This window comes from Mobula hypostoma, chromosome 20 (genome assembly GCF_963921235.1).
Source record: "Mobula hypostoma chromosome 20, sMobHyp1.1, whole genome shotgun sequence".
Classification (NCBI taxonomy): Eukaryota; Metazoa; Chordata; class Chondrichthyes; order Myliobatiformes; family Myliobatidae; genus Mobula; species Mobula hypostoma.
In genome coordinates this window covers 63,732,329-63,744,654 of record NC_086116.1, presented here as the reverse complement: position 1 = coordinate 63,744,654, position 12,326 = coordinate 63,732,329, and the positions used below count along the sequence as shown (strand labels likewise).

General features: G+C 40.5%; 1 protein-coding gene across 7 annotated transcripts in view; it reads right to left on the bottom strand.

The window, feature by feature from the left end:
• Nucleotides 1-264: 264 nt before the first annotated feature.
• The window catches only part of LOC134359578 (interleukin-15 receptor subunit alpha-like), a 165,658-nt gene continuing 153,596 nt past the window's right edge, over nucleotides 265-12,326 (bottom strand). For all 7 annotated transcript variants that reach the window (XM_063073074.1, XM_063073073.1, XM_063073071.1 and 4 more), the window contains one exon: nucleotides 265-7,491. In XM_063073074.1, the coding sequence (XP_062929144.1) occupies nucleotides 7,374-7,491 (118 nt within the window). In that variant the 3' untranslated portion in view covers nucleotides 265-7,373. The remainder of the gene's footprint in view (nucleotides 7,492-12,326) is intronic.

The following is a 12,326-nucleotide window of genomic DNA, read 5'->3' as shown; positions in this document are numbered from 1 at the left end:
AAGGCTCAGGAGCTTGAAGTCTCGTATGGCCAGATTTGGGAACAGCTTCTTTCCAACTGTGATAAGACTGCTGAACGGATCCTGACCCGGATCTGGGCCGTACCCTCCAAATATCTGGACCTGCCTCTCGGTTTTTTTGCACTACCTTACTTTCCATTTTTCTATTTATGATTTATAATTTTAATTTTTAATATTTACTAATTTTTACTATTTTTAATATTTAATATTTGTAATCCAGGGAGTGGGAAGCACAGAATCAGATATCGCTGTGATGATTGTGCGTTCTAGTATCAATTGTTTGGCAACAATAAAGTATAAAGTAGTCTTGTATTCTCATTGAAATATTCGGTGATTTTCTAAACTCTGGCATGTGTCAGTCATCACTGCCTTGTACATCTTTTTGTTAGCACTAATTACCTGTTACCCAGTAAACAGAGTTTCACAAGGTGCTTGAAGAACTCAGTAGGTAAGGCAGGATCTTTGGAGGGAATTGAACAGCCAATGTTTCATCTGGACTGAAGCTGCTACTTCAGAGATCCAAGTTCAGTTCTGACCTATGGAGTTTATCTGTCCTCCCTTGGCCAAGTGTGTTTCTTGTGGTGCTCCAGCTTCCTCCCACATTCCAAAAAGGTACAGATTTTGAAGTTATTTGGCCACTGTAAGTTGTCCCTGGTGTGTTGATGGTGGAACACGAGGGTGGTTTGGGAAAATGTTTGGTTAGTTGATCAGCCTTGACTTGGAGCACAGAAGGGCCCATTTCCATGCTGTATTTATTGCTCTAAGGCTCAAAGATTTGCTTTATTTGTCACCTATACAGTATATCGAAACATACAGTGAAATGTTGTTTGCATCAGATCAAATCAGCGAGGATTGTGCATGTGTTGTCATGCTTCCACCGCCAACATAGCATGTCCACAACTCAGTAACCCCTACCTGTCCATCTTTGGAATTTGGCAGGAAACTCACATGGCCATGGGGAGGACATACAAACTCCTTACAGACAGTGGTAGGAATTGAACCCCAATTGGTGACGTTGTATTGTGCTGTGAAAAATATGTGTTCAATGTCCAAATATATTTGTTATCTTCATCCAGTCTACTCTTTTCCATGATGAATAGTTGAACCACAGTATCAATTTATTGACCTTACTGATAATATCTATAACCAATGCTTGGGTGGCCATCCATCAGCCTGATTAACTAGAGGAGGCCTCACAGGTGAATGCCTTCCTGTCCCCATGTTGTGTAAGATGAAGCATCATTACAAGCATCAAAACAATCTGCTGGGGAAACTCAGCAGTTCAAGCAGCATCTGCTGGGGAGAGAAGGAGCTATCCAGTAATGAGTCTTGATGCAGGGTTTCAACCCAGAACATCAACAGTTCCATTCCCTGCACACACCACCTCACAGATGTTGCTTAATCAAGAGTTCCTCCAGTAGATTAGAACAGTACAGCTCAGGAACAGGCCCTTTGGCCCACAATGTTGTGCTAAACCTAATAAATTAGCAACCAAATGGACAACTAATTCCTTAAGCCTACATGAAGTCCATTTCCATCCATAGATTGTCTAATACTCCAGATTGCAATGACTGCTGTATCTTGTATCACCAATACAAGCATCATGGGTTTGTCAAAGGTCAAAGGTTCATTTATTATCAAAGTTTATAATTCTGAAATTCTTCTTCTCCAGATAGTCATGAAACCAAGAAAGAAAAGAATGGCTGTACAATCATCAACCTCCAAATCCCTCCCCTCACAAAAAATAGAATAAAAACAGAACAGTCAAATCTGCCCCAAAATTTCCATCCCCTGCACAAAAAAGTATGAGAAAGGTCAGGTGAAAAACACAGAATCTAAAAAACTATAAGACTGAAAAAACAATGTTTGTTGTCTCATCGTTACTCTAAGAAAGAGATTGCAACGCCATGACTACTATCCTGAGTTGGATCAACTTGGTGTCAAGTGTGGACAGAAATGGAAACCCTTACTGGTGGGGGGGGGGGGTGTCAATATCTCTTGAAAATCTAACCTGAACCCAGCAGGTCAATGCAGTTATAAAGAAGGCAAGACAGCAGCGAGATTGAGGAGATTTGGTTCATCAGCATATGCACTCCAAAATCTCTTCAGATGTATTGCGGAGAGTATGCCGACTGGGTGCATCAGCGTTTGGTGGGGGGTGGGGAGGCGCTACTGCACAGGGTCGAAGTAAGCTGCAGAGAGTTGTAAGATTAGTCAGCTCCATTTGTACTATCCTCTGTAGTTTTCAAGATATCTTCATTAGCAGTGCCTCGGAAAAGCAGCTTCCATCATCAAGGACCCCCACCACCTAGGACATGCCCTCTTCTCATTCTTACAATCAGGAAGGAGGTACAGAAGCCTAAAGGCGCACACTCAGCGATTAAAGAACAGCTTCTTCCCTTCAGCCATCTAATTTCTAAATGGACATTGAACCCGTGAACTCTACTCCACTATTTTCTTTTTAATTTGTTTTTGCACTACGTATCTTAACTATTTAATATACATTATATGTACTTACTGTAACAATTTTTCTATACCATGTATTGCATTGTACAGTTGCCACAAAGTTAACAAATTTCACAACATATGCCGTTGATATTAAACCTGATTTTGATTCTGAAATGAGAAAATTGAGTTAATGGTTCAGCTCCCTTGGAATGCACATGAGTTGGCCATTTTCTTTCCTATAATCTGGCCAGTTCACACTTGTGAAATTGCTTCCCAGACATCGACCAACGACCTCCCAAACATTGACCAACAGCTTCCCATCTGCTTTGAAAGCAAAGAATGAATTCTCTCCCTAACAATGTTGGCACCTTGAGTGTCATTAGTACCATTTATTTGCAGAGTGTTAGGCTGGACAAACTAAGGGGTTGTTTTCTCTGTATCAGTGGAGCTGAGGGGAGACTTGATAGAAATGTATAAGATTATGAGATTAGTTCAGTGATAATTTTATTTATTTACTGATACAGCACAGTATAGGCCCTTCTGGTCCTCCAAGCTGCACTGCCCAGCAACCCCAATTTAACCCTAGCCTAATCGCGGGCAGTTTACAACGGAACATCTTTGGACTGTGGGAGTAAACTGGAGGATCCAAGGAAAACCCATGTATTCCACATGGAGGAAGTACTAAGTCCCTACAGAGGATGCCTGGTTTGCACTCTGAAGCTCTGAGCTGTAATAGTATCATACACTACACTACCATGGCAATTACTAGTTTAATTAGTTCGGATAATATCATGGGCCAAAGGGCCTGTTTCTATGCTGTTTAATCCAGGCAGCATCCTGTTAAATCTCCTCTGCACCCTCTCTAAAGCTTCCACATCCTTCCTATAATGAGGTGACCAGAACTGAACACAATACTCCCAACTGTGGTCCAAGCTGCCACAGTATCTCGTATTATGTTCTATGTGACCATTTGCTCTTGGTTTGACATCTGTAAACCAAAATCTTCTGAAAACATTTTGCAAATGAGTGGTTGTGGCTTTTTTTTGGGTAAAATGCTACCTGCAGCAGCCCCACAAGTTTGCATCTTGATCAAAGAGATATTGGTACTTACAGTGGACTGGTACTTATATCTGTTATACTGTCAGCAATGGAATGCTTGATGGTTGCTGATTAGTGTTTTCACACATGGAATTAACTTTGTAGTAGCTTAAGTCGCACATCACCAACTTCCCTCAACAACCAATTCTAATGCAGTTGACCATTTGTTAACTCTTTTATGGAAGCCTGTTTTACGTGAATGCCAAGTTTACAGAAGTAACAATGGCTCCAAAGGTATTCATTGTATACAATTTACTCTGGAACATTTCTCAGATATGATGAGAGACCACATAATCTTAAGTCTCCCTCAGCATTCAGGATTCTGGAGTTAATTTACAATAGGTTTGCCCTGGCACCACATGACTCCTCCATCGACTCCACCTGTAATCAATCTGGGCATTATCTACAGTTTGCATTTTCCCCAAGGATCACAGTTACTCATCTGGCATAGGTGGCTGTATGAAGATAATACAGTCTTGTCCCACATTACTAAGCTCTTCTAAAATGGTGCACATTATAATACTGACTAAAGATTCAAATATATTGCTATTTAATCATAAATAAATATGCAGTTTAATATTTGTGATCTATTTATATGTACATATACAGTGGCATGCAAAAGTTTGGGCACCCCGGTCAAAATTTCTGTTCCTGTGAATAGTTAAGTGAGTAGAAGATGAATTGATCTCCAAGAGTCATAAAATTAAAGATGAAACATTCTTTTCAACATTTTAAGCAAGATTAGAGTATTATTTCTGTCTTGTACAATTTTAGAGTGAAAAAAGGAAAGGAGCACCATGCAAAAGTTTGGGCACCCAAGAGATCTGAGCTCTCAGATGACTTTTACCAAGATCTCAGGCTTTAATTAGCTTGTTAGGGCTATGGTTTGTTCACAATCATCATTAGGAAAGGCCAGGTTATGCAAATTTCAAAGCTTTATAAATATCCTGACTCCTCAATCCTTGTCCCAACAATCAGCAGCCATGGACTCCTCTAAGCAGCTGCCTAGCACTCTGAAAATTAAAATAAATGATGCCCACAAAACAGGAGAAGGCTATAAGAAGATAGCAAAGTGTTTTCAGGTAGTCGTTTCCTCAGTTCGTAATGTAATTAAGAAATGGCAGTTAATAGGAATGGTGGAGGTCAAGTTGAGGTCTGGAAGACCAAGAAAAAATTCCAAGAGAACTGTTCATAGGATTGCTAGAAAGGCAAATCAAAACCCCCATTTGACTGCAAAAGACCTTCAGGAAGATTTAGCAGACTCTGGAGTGGTGGTGCACTGTTCTACTGTGCAGCGACACCTGCACAAATATGACCTTCATGGAAGAGTCATCAGAAGAAAACCTTTCCTGCATCCTCACCACAAAATTCAGTGTCAGAAGTTTGCAAAGGAACATCTAAACAAGCCTGATGCATTTTGGAAACAAGTCCTGTGGACTGATGAAGTTAAAATAGAACTTTTTGGCCGCAATGAGCAAAGGTACGTTTGGAGAAAAAAGGGTGCAGAATTTCATGAAAAGAACACCTCTCAAACTGTTTAGCACAGGGATGGATCAATCATGCTTTGGGCTTGTGTTGCAGACAGTGGCACGGGGAACATTTCACTAGTAGAGGGAAGAATGAATTCAATTAAAAACCAGCGAATTCTGGAAGCAAATATCACACTGTCTATAAAAAAAGCTGAAGATGAAAAGAGGATGGCTTTAACAATACGATAATGATCCTAAACACACCTGAAAATCCACAATGGACTACCTCAAGAGGCGCAACCTGAAGGTTTTGCCATGGCCCTCACAGTCCCCCGACCTGAACATCATCAAAAATCTGTGGATAGACCTCACAAGAGCAGTGCATGAAGAATGGGCGAAAATCCCCCAAACAAGAATTGAAAGGCTCTTAGCTGGCTACAAAAAGCATTTACAAGCTGTGATACTTGCCAAAGGGGGTTGTACTAAGTACTAACCATGCAGGGTGCCCAAACTTTTGCTTCAGGCCCTTTTCCTTTTTCGTTATTTTGAAACTGTAAAGGATGGAAATAAAAATGTAATCTTGCTTAAGATATTAAAGAAATATGTCATCTTTAACCTTATGCCTTTTGGAAATCAGGTCATCTTTTAACCATATAACAATTACAGCACGGAAACAGGCCATCTTGGCCTCTAGTCCGTGTGATCTTTTACTTGCTGAGCTATTCACAGTAACAGAAATTTTGACCGGGGTGCCCAAACTTTTGCATGCCACTGTATACACACAAGGAAATCCTTATTATATTTGCAGATTAAAAGATGAACAGAAACTTAATTGAATAATACAGAAAATCCAGGAACTGTGTGTTGCAGAAATTTCATAACCAGCCTGTCACACTTCAAGTACCAAAGTATTATTCCATTCAGAATAAGCTTGATATTAACACAATACTACTGCAATCTCTGCTCTCAGTCACTTAATTTACAGACCCTATTCACAGTTGCCAGTTTGATGCAGAATTACCAACCAAAAATGTCACTCTTAATTATATTTACAATTAAAAATATTAAACTAATTTTTATAAATATGAATGGCCAAACATGAACATAGTCTCCCTCAAAACTATATACTTTCCTATCAGAAGAACTATTTTCTTCATATTAAACCTGCTAATTAAGGCAGGTAAATGAGCCTGCTTGACCTCTTGATCAAAAGATACTGGCTTAGAAATTCTTCAGTACAAGGAAAAGTGACGGTTTAGGGTTAGTCCTATCAATCCACAAGATTCGAAGGTCAAGTGCATCAAAAGGCCTTTGCGGTGCTGGTTCTGACACTTGTAATTAGCCATCGTAAACACAAAATAGTCTGCGAATGCTGGGGTCAAAGCAACACTCACAACATGCTGGAGGATCTCAGAGAAAGGGTTCCGGCCCGAAACGTCGACCGATCTTTTCCACAGATGCTGCCCGACCTGCTGAGTTCCTCCAGCATGTTGTAAGTGTTGTAATTAGCCATGTCAGAGGGTCTTCAATCTGGAAAAGAATTTTACAGAGTGATTTCCAATTATGTATCTAATTTCACCAAATGCACAGATGATCTGCAATTAGGGTGATTAGGTGTTAATAATTGTTAGAGATGTGGTGAGCCAAAGGCCTGTTTCCATGCTGTATTTCTTTATGACCTGCCTGTGTTTAGCTGTGGGGATTTTAAATTGAATTCATCTGCGCAGCAGTCAACAACTTTGCCCTGTGGTAGAGAACTTCTTGCCTGAGAAGTGGTCCTTTGAAGAAAGGAAATATTTCAAATGTTGTAACAGTTGTCTTCAAAACCAATACAGGTGCCAGGCAATGCATCTTGAAAATTAAGTGAAAATACCTAGAGAAAGGTGAAACGTATTTGGATAACATATGCAGAAATCCAGATGTGGATCAGTTTTTATTTCTAATGAATTTAATAGAAATATATAATTATAAACATTTATTTCAAGCTTCTGCTCACCTCTGCCACCAATTTAATGGAGTTTCAATGGAGAGGTTTTTTTTAAAAGAGCTCCACAAATACAATCCAGAGGCATTTCCTGTATCTGTCCCATCCATTAAGTATAAATGAGGAGCCGCCAGTGCCTCTGGTCTGTTTCCATGTTCATTCTCTGTAGCTGAAGGCAGACCAATTTTATCCCAAGTAGCTTGGCAAAGATGAGGCAAAGAAAGATTGTCCAAATTGACAATCTTTGCTTCCTGTTCAGTTGCAGAAAATGCAATGTTGATATTTGGCTGAATCTCCAATTTTTTTGTCCAAGCTGACAACGTACATTGTTGAACCATATCACTAGTTCAGGAAAGTCAGCTCTCTCCTGGTGACTGTAAAGGATTAGTTTCATTTGCATTCACCACTGTTGGAACATCCATCGGTGCCACTGGTGTCAATTCATACTCTGCAGCCCAAAACCTGGTACAGGAACTGAAATTTTAAAAAAAGGAAAAGTTAGGGAAAAGGTGAGCAAAATTACTTCTTATATATATGATAAATTAGAACCACAGAACCATAGAACATTACAGCACAGAAACAGGCCTTTTGGCCCTTCTTGGCTGTGCCGAACCATTTTTCTCCCTAGTCCCACTGACCTGCACCTGGACCATATCCATCTAAACACCTCTCATCCATGTACCTGTCCAAATTTTTCTTAAATGTTAAAAGTAAGCCTGCATTTCCCACTTAATCTGGCAGCTCATTCCACACTCCCACCACTCTCTGTGTGATGAAGCCCCCCCAATGTTCCCTTTAAACTTTTCCCCCTTCACCTTTAACCCATGTCCTCTGGTTTTTTCTCCCCTAGCCTCAGTGGAAAAAGCCTGCTTGCATTCACTCTATCTATACCCATCATAATTTTATATACCTCTATCAAATCTCCCCTCATTCTACGCTCCAGGGAATAAAGTCCTAACCTATTCAACCTTTCTCTGTAACTCAGTTTCTCAAGTCCTGGCAACATCCTTGTAAACCTTCTCTGCACTCTTTCAACCTTATTAATATCCTTCCTGTAATTTGGTGACCAAAACTGTACACAATACTCCAAATTCGGCCTCACCAATGCCTTATACAACCTCACCATAACATTACACCTCTTATACTCAATACTTTGATTTATCAAGGCCAATGTACCAAAAGCTCTCTTTACGACCCTATCTACCTGTGACAATACTTTTAGGGAATTTTGTATCTCTATTCCCAGATCACTCCTCAGTGCCCTACCATTTACCTTGTATGTTCTACCTCGGTTTGTCCTTCCAAAGTGCAATACCTCACACTTGTCTGTATTAAACTCCATCTGCCATTTTTCGGCCCATTTTTCCAGCTGGTCCAAATCCCTCTGCAAGCTTTGAAAACCATCCTCACTGTCCACTACACCTCCAATCATTGTATCATCAGTAAATTTGTTGATCCAATTTACCACATTATCATCCAGATCATTGATATAGATGACAAATAACAATGGACTCAGCACTGATCCCTGTGGCACACCACTAGTCACAGGCCTCCACTCAGAGAAGCAATCCTCCACTACCACTCCCTGGCTTCTTCCATTGAGCCAATGTGTAATCCAATTTACTACCTCTCCATGTATACCTAGTGACTGAATCTTCCTAACTAATCTCCCATGCAGGACCTTGTCAAAGGCCTTACTGAAGTCCATGTAGACAACATCCACTGCCTTCCCTTCATCCACTTTCCTGGTAACCTCCTCGAAAAACTCCAATAGATTGGTCAAACATGACCTACCACGCACAAAGCCATGTTGACTCTCCCTAATAAGTCCCTGTCTATCCAAATACTTCTAGATCCTGTCTCTTAGTACTCCTTCCAATACTTTACCTACTACCAACGTCAAATTACCGGCCTATAATTTCCCGGATTATTTTTAGAGCCTTTTTTAAAAAACAGAACAAGAGCTATCCTCCAATCCTCCGGCACCTCACCCGTAGATGCCAACATTTTAAATATATCTGCCAGGGTCCCCACAATTTCAACACTAGTCTCCTTCAAAAGGGAATACCCTGTCAGGTCCTGGCGATTTACCTACTCTGATTGTCTCAAGATAGCAAGAACGTCCTCCTCTTCAATCTGTATAGGTTCCATGACCTCACTACCTGTTTGCCTTATTTCCATTGATTCCATTCCAATTTCCTTAGTAAATACAGACACAAAAAAAAAATTAAGATCTCCCCCATTTCTCTTGATTCCATACATAGCCGACCACTCTGATCTTCAAGAGGACCAATGTTATCCCTTACTATACTTTTGCTCTTAATATACCTGTAGAAGCTCTTTGGATTATCCTTCACCTTGACTGCCAAAGCAACCTCATGTCTTCTTTTATCCCTCCTGATTTCTTTCTTAAGTTTTTTTTGCACTTTTCATACTCCTCAAGCACCTTATTTGCTCCCTGTTTCCTATACATGTCATACATCTCTCTCTTCTTTATCAGAGTTCCAATATCCCTTGAGAACCAAGGTTCCTTATTCTTATTCACCTTGCCTTTAATTCTGACAGGAACATACAAATTCTGCATTCTCAAAATTTCTCCTTTGAAGGCCTCCCACTTACCAATCACATCCTTGCCAGAGAACAACCTGTCCCAATCCACACTTTTTAGATCCTTTCTCATTTCTTCAAATTTGGCCTTTTTCTAGTTTAGAACCTCAACCCGAGGACCAGATCTATTTTTATCCATGATCAAGTTGAAACTAATGGTGTTATGATCACTGGAACCAAAGTGTTCCCCTACACACACTTCCGTCACCTGTCCTAACTCGTTTCCTAATAGGAGATCTAATAGTTGGTACCTCTATATATTGACTTAGAAAACTTTCCTGAACACATTTTACAAACTCTAGCCCATCTAGACCTTTAACAGTATGGGAGTCCCAATCAATATGTGGAAAATTAAAATTATCTACTATCACAACTTTATGTTTCCTGCAGTTGTCTGCTCTCTCTCTGCAGATTTGCTCCTCCAATTCTCGCTGACTATTGGGTGGTCTATAATACAACCCCATTAATGTGGCCATACCTTTCCTGTTTCTCAGCTCCACCCATAGGGACTCAGTAGACAAGCCCTCTAATCTGTCCTGACTGAGCACTGCTGTAACATTTTCCCTGATTGATTCTCTCCCCTCCACCTATCTTTGTATTGTCTGCAAACTTGGCCACAAAGCTAACAATTTCCTTATCCAAATTGTTGACATATAACATGATAAGAAGCGGTCCCAATACCGATCTCTGTGGAACGCCACTTGTCATTGGCAGCCAACTAGAATAGGGTCCCATTATTCTAACGCCTTGCCTCCTGTCATCAGCCAATGTTGTATCCATTCTAGTACCCTCCCTGTAATACCATGGGCTCTTAACTTGTTAAGCGGCCTCATGTGTGGTACCTTATCAAAGGCCTTCTTAAAATCCAAGTAAACAACATCCACTGACTCTCCTTTATCTATCCAGCCTGTTATTTCCTCAAAGAATTCCAAAAGATTTCGCAGACATACAGGATAGGTTAGTGAGTTGTGGACATGCTATGTTGGCACCTGAAGTGACTTGTGGGCTGACCCCAGCACAGTGCTCGGTGATCTGATTTGATGCAAGTGACTCATTTCACTATATGTCTTGATGTACATGTGACAAATAAAATTAATCTTTAATCCGTAAAAGTCTTGCAGATTCCCCCAGAACAGCTGAGCAGACATTTTGTATTCTTCAGAGTCAGCTTACTTCTTGAAAGCCGATACTGAGGGAGTTTGATAGGAAGAATGATGACAGAACGTTTCTTTGGGTGGAGCACCTGGGAGATACAACTGAACCTCTTGACCACATCTGCATGTTTTTATGCATGGAGTTGATGCTACATAAATGGTTGATTAGATATTTGCATTAATGAACAGATGTACTCTATCTAATAAAGTGACCACTCAGTGTATTTCTCAACAGTTCAAGTTCAAACTACATTTATTACTAATATATAAATTGAACATCCTTGAGATTCAATTGCTTACAGGCAGCCACAAAGCAGGAAACCCGAAATAACCCAATTCAAAAAAAAAGACAGCTGATGTGCAGAGAGAGAACAAAAACACAAATCATGCAAACAATAAAAGCAAGCAACAGCATTCAGAACCAAATTAAGTCCATAGACCCCAAATTCCCTGAGCAGCTGGAGTAGGCCCAAAGCCTCAGTCTCAGTTCATCATGCAGCCGAGGAAATTGCCATGAAGCTTGCAGACATTAAGTGTGTTGCAGCTCAAGCAATTTCATGTCCTCAACACTGCATAGGGAGGAATAAACATCGCAGAAGGGCAAGCAGAATTGGCCCAATCCTCGCCTCTGGTCCTGACACCCTGCTTTATTAGTCTATCTGGATGAAAGTTTTAAATCGTCCAAACACCAGGTTGCGTGAAACATGAAACATCGTAAAAGCTTGGAAGGGGATAAATAAATTCAAGTTTCCTTACAGTCAGAGCTGCTTTGACCAAACATACCACTGAATTATTTGTTTTTTTTAAGTTAACTGTTTTAAACAATCAAATATTATCTTGGCTTGAGTCACTTTATCCTTGTCTAATTTTCTGTGCACGATTCCTCTTTGTGGTATCTCTGAGCCTTCAGCCAGGCTTTATCTATGCCAGAGGGATACTGTCTGTCAGCGATGCTCTTTCCTCTCCCTCTTCAGGACACAAATGAATCCAGTTTGTCAATTCCCCATAGCACAATATGTCAAAGAGACGGTAAAGCATAGCAAACTCTGTGAACACATATGCCTTAAATTGCCCAGGCTGAGTACATTGAGCAGTTGTCTGCTCTGTAAGCTTGGCACCACTAATATCAGCAAATCTGACCATGAGTCCAAGATGCTGCCAATAAGATTTGGCTTTGTTTGATACCAGTGAGATTCTGGTAAGGTGGCTGTGTGCTCGGACACAGCAGCTTCTACAGGGTCAACGGAAGGTACTATTGTCTTTTTTAATGTTTTTTTTATGATTGTAAGACCCTGCTGGACGTTAAGAACTTGAAATACCGCAGGTTTACCCCAGCAACGAGTTGCTTCTTGGTGGAGAAACTGAAGGAGCGACATTTGGTGTGGACTGTGATGCTGTCTGCGAAAGACAGGCATCAGTGCACAAAGGAGGTACGCAGTCTAACAGCCAATGATTGTCTCAGTCGTATTTCTTGTTATCGCAAGATCCTCCTGGACATTGGTGATGTGGAATGCTGCAAGTCCAATCCTTTGGTTTAATGGTGAATGG